Here is a 14,728-nt window from a genome sequence, read left to right on the forward strand (position 1 = left end):
TCATCGCGGTGCGCGGGCCTTTCACTATCGCGGCCCCTCCCTTTGCGGGGCACAGGTTCCAGACGCGCAGGCTCAGCAGTTGTGGCTCACGGGCCCAGCTGCTCCGTGGCATGTGGGATCTTCCCAGACCAGGGCTCGAACTCGTGTCCGCTGCATTAGCAGGCAGATTCTCAACCACTGCGCCACCAGGGAAGCCCTAAGCAACATTTTTTAAATGGACTCGTTATCAGTTGATTTGTGCACAGACACTTGGTAGATGATTAGCACTTGACAACAGTCACTAGGCGGATTGCGTGTGATATTTACCCTTGGTAGCCTCAAGAGCTGTTTTATCACAAGGGAGTTTCTGAGCAGCAAGACAACTAACAGCAATAGATGATGTCAGTGAAAAAATCTAAATCAACTCATAATATTGACCATTTCATTTCTCTTTTACAAGAAACCAGTAGACAATAGTGTCTTCAGTATAGCTCGACATTATCTAAAGCAGTTGAAATTAGATTTTGCAAGGTTTTGTATAGCCTTGTAGGAAATCCTTGACTTAAAATTGGTTTATGATTGTACTTTTTTTTTTTCTTGTCTGTTATGTGAAATTCAGAACACATTTTCCTTTAGAGATAATGCAATAAGTGGTGGTACTGAGACTCCTACACTTACACTTACAATCCTTTGTTACCCCTATGAAAATGAGCCATAGTGATAAGCAGCATAATTTATACTAAGAATACAACACTGTTTTCATGAAGATGTGTTTTTTTTCTTTTCCCTCACCTTCATTTTCCTTTCCTCTGAGTTCCTGCAAGTTCTGCTCAATGAGGAATATGATTGGTAGCAACAGGGACATATCTCCTCATCCTTTCTGTCCTCATTGCCAAATAATGAGTCACAGTGATTTAGGGAAAACTGTGTGGTTTGCCGAGCCGTGGAGCTGGCTTATCTTTAACCATGCCGTGGCTTAATCTAGCTGTTCACCATATTAAAATCATATATATATATATATATATATATATATATATCTTTCTAGCACCTTCTGTCATGCTATGATAACTAAATATGTGTTTCTCAGTGTTGAGATGGAGAGCCATGTTGGCATCCTGGTGTTATCCTGTGAATGCTTTCTCTTACTCCTGTATTCTGCTTCTACCTAAATGCTGGTATCATGTAATCATTTTATTTTGAGACAAAAATCTCAGTGATCATTGTAATAAAATAATGGTGAACTCTTGTTCATAAGCCTTTAGATGGTTTTTGAAATGCATGTTCCTAAACTCCACTGACTAGAGATTCTGATTCAGTAAATCTTGGCTGGAGCTCAGAGTCCATATTTTTGCAAACAACTGAAGTGCTTTTGTGTAGGTGTAGATATAGGTGGTCCTTAAATCATATTTGGAGAGCTATTGATGTAGAGGCTAACTCTGACTTACCTTGCCCTTGGGAGACAATGTAGCATGGTGGGAAAGAGCCCAGAGCCTGACTTTTACATTAAAACCCCACCTCTGCAAGTTAGGAAAGTTAGGAAACCTTGTGAACTTGGGCAAGCTGTTGAATAGCTTTGGTGCCTCAACCTCCTTATCTGTACAGTGGGGATAATGACGATATCTACCTTATAGGGTTGTAATAAGGATTAAATAAGCCAATGTATTCAAAGAGTCTGGGCACAGAGGAAGTGCCCAATAAATGTTAGTGTTTTATCCTGTGACCCTAATCCAAATTATCAATATTTATTATTTATGCACATATGGGTAACTTCAGTGCTTAGCTATTCAATATCTTGTTCATCTCCCTTAGGAGGTGTTAACTGAACTACAGGCTAGTCTGTGCTTTTATATACATATTTCTATGTGCCTTTTCTGTAATTCTGTCACTGCATTTACTGCATCCTCTTGAAGATTTCGCTTTCTCCACCTGACTGTCTCACTGGCCATAGACCCTTACAGGGTCAGGACCTTCTTTTAACTCATATTTGTATCTTGAGCACTGAGTGCCTTGGCTGGACACTGCTGAGCTGAGGATGCCATTTGGCTAAAAGCTGGAGAATGGTCGGCTCTTGTGCTTGTTCTGGCTGTCTCTTCCCAGAGGCAAAGAGAAGGGAAATATTTTCCATAACAGAACCTGGATGGTATTTAGGGGAGAAGATTTAGTCATTCGTTCATTTCACAAATATTTCCTGAACATTCACCATGTGAACCAAGTCCATTCACTATGACTACACCCCTCTGTCTTTTACCACTGGGCGTGCAATATAAAACTCAACTGTACTTTAGTCCCCTGGGATATGTATTACAAAACTTGCATTGAAGTTACAGAATCACAGTTAAGTTCAAAACACCCAGATCAAAACCTCAATGATTGGACATCAATCCTAGTTAAACACTCTGCAGTTTCCCATACTGGTTAGTGTCTAGTGTGACCTGCATCCTGGATCAACTGCTGATAGAATTTGTCATTAAACATTTTTCAGACGTCTAGCAGTGGAAGGCACTCTGTTCGCATCACCGGCCTCAGTACTATTGATTTTCGAGCTGGTTTTTCCCGAAAGCCCACCCTGGACTTCAAAAACACAGTCAGCAGACCAGTGCAAGGTTTGTATGTTCGCATTGCTTCAGTTGGCATAGTAGATGTTGAAGTGCAAAATAGTTCTCAGACTGTCTGTGATTTTATAATTTTGTGGTATTCAATAAAATTGGGAAACATAGCATCTTTATTCTAAATATGATCGCACTCTTGACCTAGTAACTGTTTCTCAAAGTGTGGTCCCGAGGCCAGTGATATTGAAATCACTCAGGGAACTTATCAAAAATTAAGATTCCTGGGGCCCACCCCAGATCTCCTGAATGAGAATCACAGAAGGTAGGGCCCAGGAATACGCACTTTAACAAGCACCTCATTGATTCCTATACTTACTAAACTTTGAAAACTGATCACCTAGATCTTGAGACTTTTTCGTTACTAGCATCTTACTTGCCTGTTGTCAAGGTGAAAATGCTGCGTGTGTATGTGTGTGTGTGTGTCTGTGTGTGTGTGTGTGTGTGTATAGTTAAAACATTAAAGATACCATGTAGCATTATATGTTCCAAGGTGAAATTATTGTTGATTTGAAAGGTGCTTATGTTCCAAGGTGAAATTATTGTTGATTTGAAAGGTGCTTCTTCCTCTTGTTTTATTCATGCAAGAAGATTTATAGTTAAAAAGAAGGCTCAATCCTACTGTGACTTTAAATTTCTTTTTTCTGATAATTCTTTTATTTTCATTGCTGCAGTTACTGGAAGGATACAGAATAGTGAATCTTTAAAAGTATTCATATAACAAATATATAACACAATATTCATAATTCTATTCTTTCTACATATAAACATGATTAGATACCATGAAAATAATTACTTAAGGTTTCCTAAGTTTCTCTGGTCATGAATAAACTGTCTTTTATGTAGAGAAGATTCTACAACTGGGCCACAATTTGTGGCACTGTCTGTAGTACTCATACGTATGTCCTTGTTACCTGTTATTATAATTCAAAACTTATTTGATAGATAACCTCAGGTGCACGTTACTTGCACATGATGACAGATCCTTTCTCTTGTAGGAATACCTACCTATGTGCTGCTGAATACTTCTGGAATTTCCATCCCAGCTAGAGTAGATCGTCTTGAACTTCTGAGTATCTCAGGCAGCTCTCTTAAGACAATTCCTATTAAATATTATCCAGATAGAAAACCTTATGGCATATGGAATATTTCTGACTTTACACCACCAAATGAAGCTTTCTTTCTCAAAGTAACAGGCTATGATAAGGATGATTATCTCTTCCAGAGAGTATCAAGCGTTTCCTTCTCTAGTATCGTCCCAGGTAAGAAATCACTTTATTCAACACTGGAGTATTGATAGTTTAAGGGGATGATGGGGTCCTATGAGTAAGGAATGGACTCTAGGGAATTCCCTGGCAGTCCAGTGGTTGGGATTCTGGGCTTTCACTGCCGGGGGCCCCTGGTTCGATCCCTAGTCAAGGAACTAAGATCCCTCAAGCTGCACGGTGTGGCCAAAAAAAAGAAAAATAAGAACAATGGACTCTAAAGTCAAAAATAATATCCTCACATTATTACTGGGTCACCATGTAGAAGAGCATTTATGCTTAGGTAACACAAGTTTTCCTAACCATAAAATAGCACATTCAAAGTTTCATGTTAAGTCTCACTGATTGTAGATCTGAGAATTTGGATTACTTCAATCAGTGTGAGAATTTGAACTGGGAAGTTCTCATGCTCTTACTCCCCCTGGCATATGTGTTTAATATTTGGTTAGCAATCTGATTTGGCTAAATGTTTATATACAATTGTCGGAAACCTTTCTACTTTGTGAACAGTAGTTCCTTGCAAATAACTGGTGATGATTTTGCCTTTTTTGGTTAGTTAGTTAATTAGTAAGCTAGTTACTTATATATTTGCTATTATTTCTCAAGGCTGATGACTGGATTCTGACCAAAACTTTAGAACTGTATGTAACTTGAACCATGGACTGACAAGGATACAGAAGGATTGTTTCTAATATTGTACTTTCAGGTGGAGGGATAACAGTTTATCATTTATACATAAGGTTATGATTTGGGAAATTCAGGAACCACTCTATAGCTATTGGTTAATAGCTGTAGAAAGGAAATAATAGAACCAACCTCAGTATTTCCTCATATGCAATATTCAAAGTTAGTTGTGTTAGCCCCTGAATTGAATGCTTAAAAAAGCTATTGGATTCTTAAAAATCAATTTTTTCATTCCTTTTTGGAAACAGTTACCCTATGAATTCAATTCTAGGATATGTGTGTTCTTTTCATAGTTTTACATTTTTGAAATTGAACTATGTTCTACAATTGATGATGTATTGTAACTTACCTGGTAGCTTTGTTTTCTATCTTGGTGGTACAAAAAGTGTTATGCCTTAAGATTAGTGGAGTCTTAGATTCAATGAGTACCTTAGTAAAGGGTCCATGGAGATAATCCAGAAATTAATAACCTTTGAACAAAGAAAGATAAAGTGATTTTTCATGATTTAGATTAACTGGAATGCAGAGAATTTACTGGAATAATTTAAGTATGAAGCTTTTGAATGGATTAACAAGCAGTACCAAATATCATTGTGACCTTCTTGCCCATGTTCTTTTTTTCCCAGATGCTCCCAAAGTTACAATGCCTGAGAAAACCCCGGGATACTACCTGCAGCCGGGCCAAATTCACTGCTCTGTTGAGAGTCTTTTGCCCTTTACCTTGAGCTTTGCCAGAAATGGAGTTACACTTGGAGTAGACCAGTACTTAAAGTGTGTAAATGTTTCCATTAGTAATAATTTATAGCACTAAATATCTAAATACAAATAGATACTTACTTTAATGCACTTTTTTCTTTAGACATTCTTATTTATTTGCTTCATAGTCTTGGAATGTAGCAGTGAGCAAAACAGACACAATTCTGAACCTTTGTGGAGCTTATATTGTAAAGGAGGAAGACAGAAACAGATAATAAATATAATATGATAATATAATAAATGCTAGACTACATTTAAGAGTTGATTCAGGTTTTATAGAATCTGAATTTTACACAGTTTAAGGGTCCCTGGATAAGACAAAGAACACAAAATTATGAATACAAAGTTAGGTACTGAACTTTGCAAGAGTCCTTGCAAATGAACGACCCTGAAACTTAAGCTTTTGTGGCTTGAGCGTAAACATGTCTCTGAATCTGATTTAAAGTGTTATGGCAAAAAGTAGAGCAGGTTAATTGGGGCACGTACTACTGGTTGGTGGAGTACATGTGGTTTTGGCCAAGTTGCAATTTTAAAGTTCAGAGTAGGGGCATTTGAGCAAGGACTTGAACATGGTGAGATATCCAGATCACACAGATATCCAGGGAAGAGCATTCACACTCCAGGAACAGGCAATGCAAATGCACTAAGGCCAGAGTCCACCAGGCACGTGGGAAAGAAAGATGGGAAGGAAGCCAGTGTAGCTGGAGCCCAGGGAACCAGGAGGAGAAGGGTAGAAACGAGGTGTGTGCTGGGGGTGTGGGCCAGATGGAGAAGAAGCGTGTGTGGTCACTACCGCAGCCAACAGTCAAGGGAAGTGGGCTAGAGGGCACCAACGTCCGTTGTGAAGATGGGTGAATTTTCTAGACAAGTTTAAGGAATCTAATGATAAAAATTAAGTAGGCCTTGAAAACTAGAGGATGATTTCTGGAAAACATTGTTTTTTAAACTTACTATGAAACTGCATTTGGGGGAAAAACTCTAAGAATTATTTTACAAAGCTTTTACACTGGTAATTCAATATTCACATAAATAACTTGTGTAACATGTTAAATATTTGACAGTCTTAGCTTATACAATCTCCTTATGGGGTCATTTTAAGCAGAAGCTATGGCAAGAATGTTCATTATAACTTGAGAAAATGTTCCATTGTTTAAAGACTGGACTGTATTATTTCCTGCTACTTGCTTAACATACATCTTGACGATTTCCTTAGCTGCATATTTAATAATCAGCAACATAACTGACCAAGATAGCAAATGATGAAGTTACATAACTGAATGATGAAATCAAACAATTCTGCTTCGTGTTTAAATAGTAACATTTTTCAAAGACACTTGAGATTCTTTCTAAGCATTAATTTATTAATTCCATACAATTCCTCTGAGGTAAACCACAAGGATTCTTTCTTTCATTTTTTCCAGCTCTGTGGCCCAGAGATGTGACATGCCTTGCTGACATTTGTTAAGTTCTTTGGATGTAAGAGGCTAAAGACAAATTTGGGCATGGGTGATGATGGATTGATACTCTAATCCCAATTCACTTGCACATCTCTGCCCTAGATTTCCTAATAACTCCAGCTGCATGACTGGATCTTTGTTATGTGAGTCGCTGTGGTCTCTAGGGGATGTAGGAGCGAATTAGTTTCCATCAGTAACAAGACACATTTCTATCTGACATATTCCTTCCCCTGTTCCAAAGGTCATCCCTTCGAAACTTTTTATCGTGGCCATATAATCTTAATGCTAACTGATAAGGGTACATGAAAAAGAGAACTGTTTTCATGTAATATTTCATAAATAAGAGAGGAACAAGCATAACTATAAAGAATGTTCTCTAAGCACTCCATACAGTCATTTTGTGCCTTTGAATAAATTACTTGTCCTTCTTCCTCGACTTTCTTGTTTTTAAATAAAGGGCCTTAAGACTAGAAGAATTGTCATTTTCTATTCTAAAATTTCTGCATGTCTGAGTTTTTGATGAATCCTAAAATTTGCTTGGCTCTGAAGTAGGCACTGCAGAAGACATGAAAGATGTGTGTATTTCAAACTCCTACCTTCCTGGAACTTACCAGTACCTCCTAGACAATGGCATTTGTAAATTTGGGCTTAGCCTACTGCTCTTAATCATTCAAGATACATCTTAGGTGATCAGTGCAGCATAGAATAAGTCATACTCCGTTTTCTTCTGAACGTGACAGTAAGGACCACTGACACCTAATGCAGACGCAAGTGAAAGGAAACAGTATTAAGTGAATATTCTCAGTTGCTGAAATACATGGAAGGATTACCTTGCTAATTTTCTCACTTTCCTAATGACGGGAACCTGTGTCTTGACTTTCTCTTACAAACTCTAGGTTAGTGGTAAATGTACATTAAGAGTTCAGTGAATTCTTCATAGTGGTTTGGTGGTGGGTGTGGTTCATTCGGATGGGGAGAGATCTGGAGTTATTACTGTGAGGTAGCATATCTTGTACCACTTTCAGCTTCAGTGGAAGGTGTCTTGACTGCAGTGGGCTTTTCATCTCATCTGTATCTTGAATGTTTAAAAAGTTTATAAATAGCTATGGATGATTATAAGAAAAAATTATGAAAATATTTATGACATTGCAATTATATTTTAAAACAATATAATGCTTGTTTTATAGATTATTGGAATGTTTTAAATAAGGATTAAATAGCTATTACTAAGACATTTCCAAAAAATGAGAAACAATTTGAAGAGTGTTAGAGGACAAAGTATAAATATTTATTAAATGAATGAATATGTAATATAGCAAAGGGATTTATTTTACCTAAATGACAACTTTGACTATAAAACTGATAATCTTTTTCTTTACTCATTATATTCATAGATTGAACCAGTTATGGTATATAACCTTATGTAGAGCTTATATATAAGAAAGTTAAAGAGAATTTATCTTTTGGGAACCAAAAAGTCTGTTTTCTGCCTTCACACTTGTAAATTACTGGTTGAGTTGCTTTGGCTAGAACCCCACTGAACATGACCAAAACCTGGAAATGAGAGGGGAAGGAGAGAGGATATAAAGAGTGTTTCTGTGCCAGTTTTGTATCTTATGTTTTGACATAGCCAGAGAATGTCTCCTAAAGAAATTTCCAGTGACCCTAACTGGACACAGACACAGGCTATAGTTCTCAACAGCAAAGTTACAGGCCTGTTCAAAAAAGGAAAAAAGAAAGACATATGAATGTGAAAATGTGGAAAAAAAAAAAAAAGTTGTAAAATGATCATTAGTTTGAATTAAATGAGTTTTGAGGGAAGATTAAAGATGTCTCCCTGATATTTTCTCAGTAAAAAAGTTCCACTCTTCTATCCTCTGCCTCTTTCAAGTTTTTCTCACATTTGGAAGTGAATTCTTTTTTTTTTTTTTTTTTTTAACATCTTTATTGGAGTATAATTGCTTTACAATGGTGTGTTAGTTTCTGCTTTATGACAAAGTGAATCAGTTATACATATACATATGTTCCCATATCTCTTCCCTCTTGCGTCTCCCTCCCTCCCACCCTCCCTATCCCACCCCTCTAGGTGGTCACAAAGCACTGAGCTGATCTCCCTGTGTGGAAGTGAATTCTTTTGTTAGAGCCTATGAAGATCAATAGAAAAAAAAAAACAACAGAACTTACTGTCTTTGTTATGTTTTTTGCTCAGAGTAGCAAAGCTTAACTTTCTAATTAAAATACAAAAGGTGTATAATTTTAAGCTGTAAAGAACTCTGCATAATTTTATCAATAAAATTATGATAATAAAAGAACTCTGTATAATTTTAAGCTATAAAGAACTTTTTTTCAGCCGTTCTTTTGAATGCATAAAACAAATAGTGGAATCACTGTTTTCAATTTGGTCTTGTTTTTGTAGTAACTAAACATGCTTCTATTTTCTTACCCCAGAGAATCGGCCAGTGTGACCTGGGATATTGAACAGGTCACTTTGTCTGATGAAGGTTCCTATGAGTGCATTGCCGTCAGCAGTGCAGGGACTGGACGGGCACAGACGTTCTTTGACGTGTCAGGTAATTATCCCTAATTGCTTTGCAGTTGCCTAAGTATTAATGCAGCTATGGAAATGGGATGTTTGTTAATCCAGGCTTCATTGCATATTAGCTGTGTGACCTGCCTTGGGCCAATTACTTAAGAACTCAGTGCCTTGGATCTCCTAACTATAAAATGATGACAATAAGAGTAACAGTCTCTATCTCATGGAGAAACTGTGAGGATTAAATGAGATAGTGTATGTTAAGCACTTAGAAGAGAGTCTGGCACATAGAAACACCTAATAGACATTAGCTGTTTTTATTGTTGTTGTTGTTATTATCATTATTATTATTATAGGGGCTTAATAAATATTTTTTAATCTCCATATAGTATTTTCCTTTGAAAAAATAAAATATAAGAAAAGGGAGAGATCCATTCTGATTATAGCAATGTTTAACTTTCCCCTTCCCTCTCCCATATTTATAATGAGCGGAGTGCTTTTGTGAATGGATTCTGACATCTAAGTTGAGGACAATAAGGAAAGTATCACATTCAAAAAACATAGGACCTCAGTGGCTACAATATTGGTATTAAGAAGGGCAGAAGTCATGCTAATTAATTTACATTTAAATAGTATGTTTCCTATGAATAAATGGGCAAGGCTCAGATTATTTTATAAGGTAGATTATATTTTAGTGAAAAAAATTCATTTTTTCCTCTAATCTCCCAGATTAGAAACCAAAAAGACTACCGTGTATCATCATTGATCAGGACTTAAGCCACTTACTCAGCATATATCTAGAATTTATTGGAAACTTTGTTTTGACTCAGTTATTTTCTACCTGCCTCGTAGCCTAGGGTTGCTGTGTGTTTAATAGTAAGCCTCTCCTGACCTAAATGTGCCTGTTGAGTTTATAACAATGTCTGAATTGTCAAATTAGTATTGATGTGCATTTTCTTTGGAAAATTTAAGACAAAAGTAGCTTTATAACTGTAGGGCTGTTTAGAAGCCTAGGATTTATGTTTGTTATCATTAAGTCCAAGCTGAACTTTAAAACAGAGGCGTGCAAGCCTGTTCTTCTTGCAGTAAATTATTCATTTTCTCTTAGTCTTAGAAAAATTAAGTTCGTCTTCTGAAACAACTTAGCAAGTTGACATGCATTGTAAACTATTCATTTTTTCATCTCCAGTAATTATGAAAAGCATTGGAATCGTGTCAACATTCCTCAGCTTCTGGAGAGAAAAACACTTGAGCACTTGAGGGTTTTTTTCCCAGCAATATTAATTAAGGGAAGGACAACAGGGAAAGAGGTTTGAGTGAGTTGATTCAGACATCTTGCATAAATAACTCGAAAGTGCCAGAAAGAACTCCTGAACTGACTGCAAAGAATTTGGCCCTGTGGTGTCAGTAACTTCAAAATATACACTCTACACGTGCCCTTCTAGTATTAATCTGTGCCGGCCAAGCCATGGTATCGCTAGGAAGTTGTACTGTACCAAAGCCACTTTTCAGGAATTGTGTCCCACTGGTTAATTATGAAAGAAAGGCAGAAGCGTGGATTGTATGGCAATGACTGTAACAGCAGAAGTAGCAAGCAAGTGCCCCTTTGGACTTGAAAGAGTGGACATTTCCTTCTGGGCTAACTTTTGTTTAATCTTCCAGCCTCAAACCTCCACCCAGGTCCTGGCTTAGCCACCCTACTGTCACTACTAACCAGCACACCAGAATCAGATGTGAATTCACAGGATAATTAGATCTTATATTTTGGACAGGAGTGTTGGGAAAACACGGCATGATGGAACGGTGTTGTTTTTGTATCACTGTGGATGGACATTTATAAAGTCAAATAGCACCCAAGAACTGTTTCAAGAAAAGTTAAAGCTCCCAGCAATATGTTACTTCATTTTTTTTTCCAGCATTTCCTTCTAGCCAACATTTTTAAGGATTTTTGGTTCATTGGAGATATTGGTTATTGATATATTGGTTTTAAATGCAAAATGGGTGTAAAAAGAATTATACCTCTTTTATTGCATATAAACATATAGAAACCAATGAACAAAACTGCAGAAGCAGGAAAAAATTCTTTACAAATGATATTTTGTACTTTACATTAATTTTCTCTACTGAATTTATTTTTTCCACATAATGTCCCCCACCCCCAATGCACACATACACACAATACCAAAATTTTGGCTTTAAGTAAAATTGAAAAGAGAAAACTTGTCAAGGGCATGTCAGTGACAGGCAATCTTAAATTTTAATTTCAGGATACTCTTTTAGAGCAGGATAAGACTTGGAAATAATATTATACCACCTCATCATGTTGCAGCTAAAGAAACTGAAGCCCAGAGCAGGCAGGTGCCCCATTTCTGATCAGATGGATAGGTAGTGAGAAGTAGATTCTTGACCTCCTGACTCTCAGTCCAGCGATCTTTACCTAATGTCACAAGGCCTATGCTTATCATTCTGTCTCAGTTTTGAGGTTTCATCTCTGGTCCCCTGATGCTAGCCTCAGCCATTCTTTCACTTAGGAATGACTCCCCCTCATCCTCCCAGGACCAGGCTGTTTCCAGTAATTTGTTATCTTGGCCTCTTTTGCAAACTGCTGTAATTCTCCTTCATCATCTCCTCCATCACCACCAAATTTATTGATGTGTGCATAAATATTTCAGTGCATATACTATTTATTATCTGTACATATTTATGCAGTGATGGTATTATATGTCATATTTAAAATCTCCTCTCCTCCTGGATATTAGCAGAAAGTTGGCATTTTTACGTATTTGAATTTATATTTGAAGAGGAAATAGACTCTGAGGCAGATTTTGCACGCAAGAGGGTTATTGCTGAGTTTTCTAGGGAAGAGCACCTGTAAGGGAGTGGAAGAAGTTAAACTGTGATGTAATCACAACAGGGCCCTCAGCTGATCCTACAGGGAGTTCTGGAGCTGGGGTGACCCTGAATTGAGGCAAGAGAGCTGCGTCTTTTTCCATCATTAAGTGGTCCCTGGAAGTGGGCTGCGCTGGAAAGGGGGCCTAACCCGAGCATGTTAGCTCCCTTGGCCATGAGCTCAGTAGCCAACAAGCAGAGCAGCTAGGGATATGAGTGCCTAGGTCCTTGAGAAGGAACTAGGTGTGCACCCAGCAATCCCCTGTATGCCCATAATATAGGATTTTACATTTTCTAAAAATCCCTAGTCTAGTTGAAGAAGTTTGTTTAAAAAGAACAAAAAAAGAAAACCATACAAAATGTTTTGTGGTCTTCAAAAAGATTTTGATAGGGTGTCAACACGTGTTCACAAATACTCGCCTCTGGGTCTTTGATGGTCCATACCATCTTGTATGTTAGCATCACAGAGCCTTAGTGCTACAAAGGGTCTTTCAGATTACCTAATTTAATCATCTCATTTTTCAAATAGGGAAACAAACATTGTGAATAAATTGGCTTATCTAAGGTCATGCAGCTAGTTAGGGATAAACCTAGGCAGCCTATGTTTGCCAGACTCAGCAAATAAAAACATAAGATGCCCAGTTAAATGTGTCTCAAATATTTCATGAGTCATACTAAAATGTTATTTGATGTTTATCTAAAATTCAAATTTAGCAAACCATCCTGTATTTTATCTGTCAAACCTAACCAGACTTCAGTCAGAACTTCCTAACTTTCTCATGTACTCTTTCCAATTGATTCATTAGCTATTTTCATAAGAGATTTTAAAAACATAGCAGAATTGTAAAAATTAAGGATTTTTAAAATGATTTAGAATAGCATATACTCCTCTAAAAATGTTTGGAAAACAAAGATAAATATAAAGGAAAATATGAAAAATATACACATTTTTCTCTCTCAGAGATAACCACTATGGTTTTGGCATATTACTTCCAGGTTTTATTTTAGGCTTATGTTATTCATCTGCACGTATATATAGTTTTGAATAACGAAGTATAAAATTGGATCTTGAATATCTGATACTCTTTCACATTTAAACTGAAACAGACACATGGGTTTCCAGCTAGTTTTTATTTCTATATTATTGCTCAATAATGGCTTGCTATGGCAGGTTATTTTAAAGCATTTGGGCAGAGTGAGCTTTACAGGGGCATTTAGATTTACAGTATTCTCAAACCTAACGAGAGCAATATGTGATTTTCTCTAGAAATGTAGTTAAATATTTAATTAGTAAGTGCCTTTTGACCACATCTGAAATGCGCATGCATTACTCAATGCCTTTTGTGTACATGGTCCTATGTATATAATTTTTTTAAAACTCTATGCCTTACCGTTAACTTGACTTGCTTAAATCAAACACTCCTCATCTTCACTGGGAGAAATTCATCTTACTCTACTGTTGTACTGTGTCTTAATTAGATTATAATCCTCTTAAAGCTGATACCATTGTATCTTTTCCATATCTACCATACTTCATGCCCTATTTTCTTTGAAACACTAAGTAAATGGTTTTAAATTTTAAAAATCCATAAATGCTACTTTCTTCAAAATTCAAATCGAAATTTGACTCATTCTGCAATCCTGAATCAGTCAAGTCATATCATTTTGCCATGCCTCTTTGATCCTCATATCTATAATTTATGGATTTGGACTTGAGTGTACTTTGGTATGTAAACATGCACTCCTATTGAAAGCATTTTTCAACTAGATGATAATTTTCTTGGGGTGACAGACATACGTATTAATGAATACGTTCCGTTGTACTGCATCTTTCCTACTAGATATTCGACACATGCTCATTAAATTTTTAAACCACCTCTATGAGTGAGCAAAATGACTCCTGGATCTTTCAATTTGAATCTTTTCATTTCACACAGAGCCCCCGCCAGTCATCCAAGTGCCTAATAATGTTACAGTCACTCCTGGAGAAAGAACACTTTTGACCTGTCTCGTCATCAGTGCAGTGGATTACAATCTAACCTGGCAGAGGAATGACAGAGATGTCAGGCTGGCAGATCCAGCAGGAATGAGGATCTTGGCCAACCTTTCCCTGGAGCTGAGGAGTGTGAAATTCAGCGATGCCGGAGAATATCACTGTGTGGTTTCCAATGAAGGAGGATCATCGTCTGCGTCAGTTTTCCTCACAGTGCAAGGTACTGTGCTTATGGTAACTTCTGAATCATGGCGTCTTTCTGTCTTCCTTTTTCGATCTCTGTTCTCTTAAGTTGTCTGTCTGAGGGTATCTACGCAAACAATTACAGTTTTGAAAGATAGAATGCTTGTGGACCTTGAGGGTCTGAAGCTGACTAAACTGGAAACTAAAACATCACTAACAAGTAGGTGACTTTGAAACAAACACAGCCTAATCCTAGTAGTTGAAGACCTTTATTTTAAGCAAATAGAAATAGAAATTGTCTCTGGATGATTTAATGGTTTTAAATTCTCTCATTTATCCTGTGAACTTTAAAAAAAATGTTAATAATTGATAAAAAAAGTTTT

General features: G+C 36.9%; 1 protein-coding gene across 6 annotated transcripts in view; it reads left to right on the forward strand.

The window, feature by feature from the left end:
- The window catches only part of HMCN1 (hemicentin 1), a 529,724-nt gene that overhangs the window by 206,751 nt on the left and 308,245 nt on the right, over nt 1–14,728 (forward strand). For all 6 annotated transcript variants that reach the window (XM_068541417.1, XM_068541420.1, XM_068541418.1 and 3 more), the window contains exons 7-11: nt 2,462–2,582; nt 3,584–3,847; nt 5,161–5,305; nt 9,196–9,317; nt 14,107–14,382. In XM_068541417.1, coding sequence (XP_068397518.1) covers nt 2,462–2,582; nt 3,584–3,847; nt 5,161–5,305; nt 9,196–9,317; nt 14,107–14,382 — 928 coding nt within the window. The remainder of the gene's footprint in view (nt 1–2,461; nt 2,583–3,583; nt 3,848–5,160; nt 5,306–9,195; nt 9,318–14,106; nt 14,383–14,728) is intronic.

Source organism: Eschrichtius robustus, chromosome 3 (assembly GCF_028021215.1).
Source record: "Eschrichtius robustus isolate mEscRob2 chromosome 3, mEscRob2.pri, whole genome shotgun sequence".
Lineage (NCBI taxonomy): Eukaryota > Metazoa > Chordata > Mammalia > Artiodactyla > Eschrichtiidae > Eschrichtius > Eschrichtius robustus.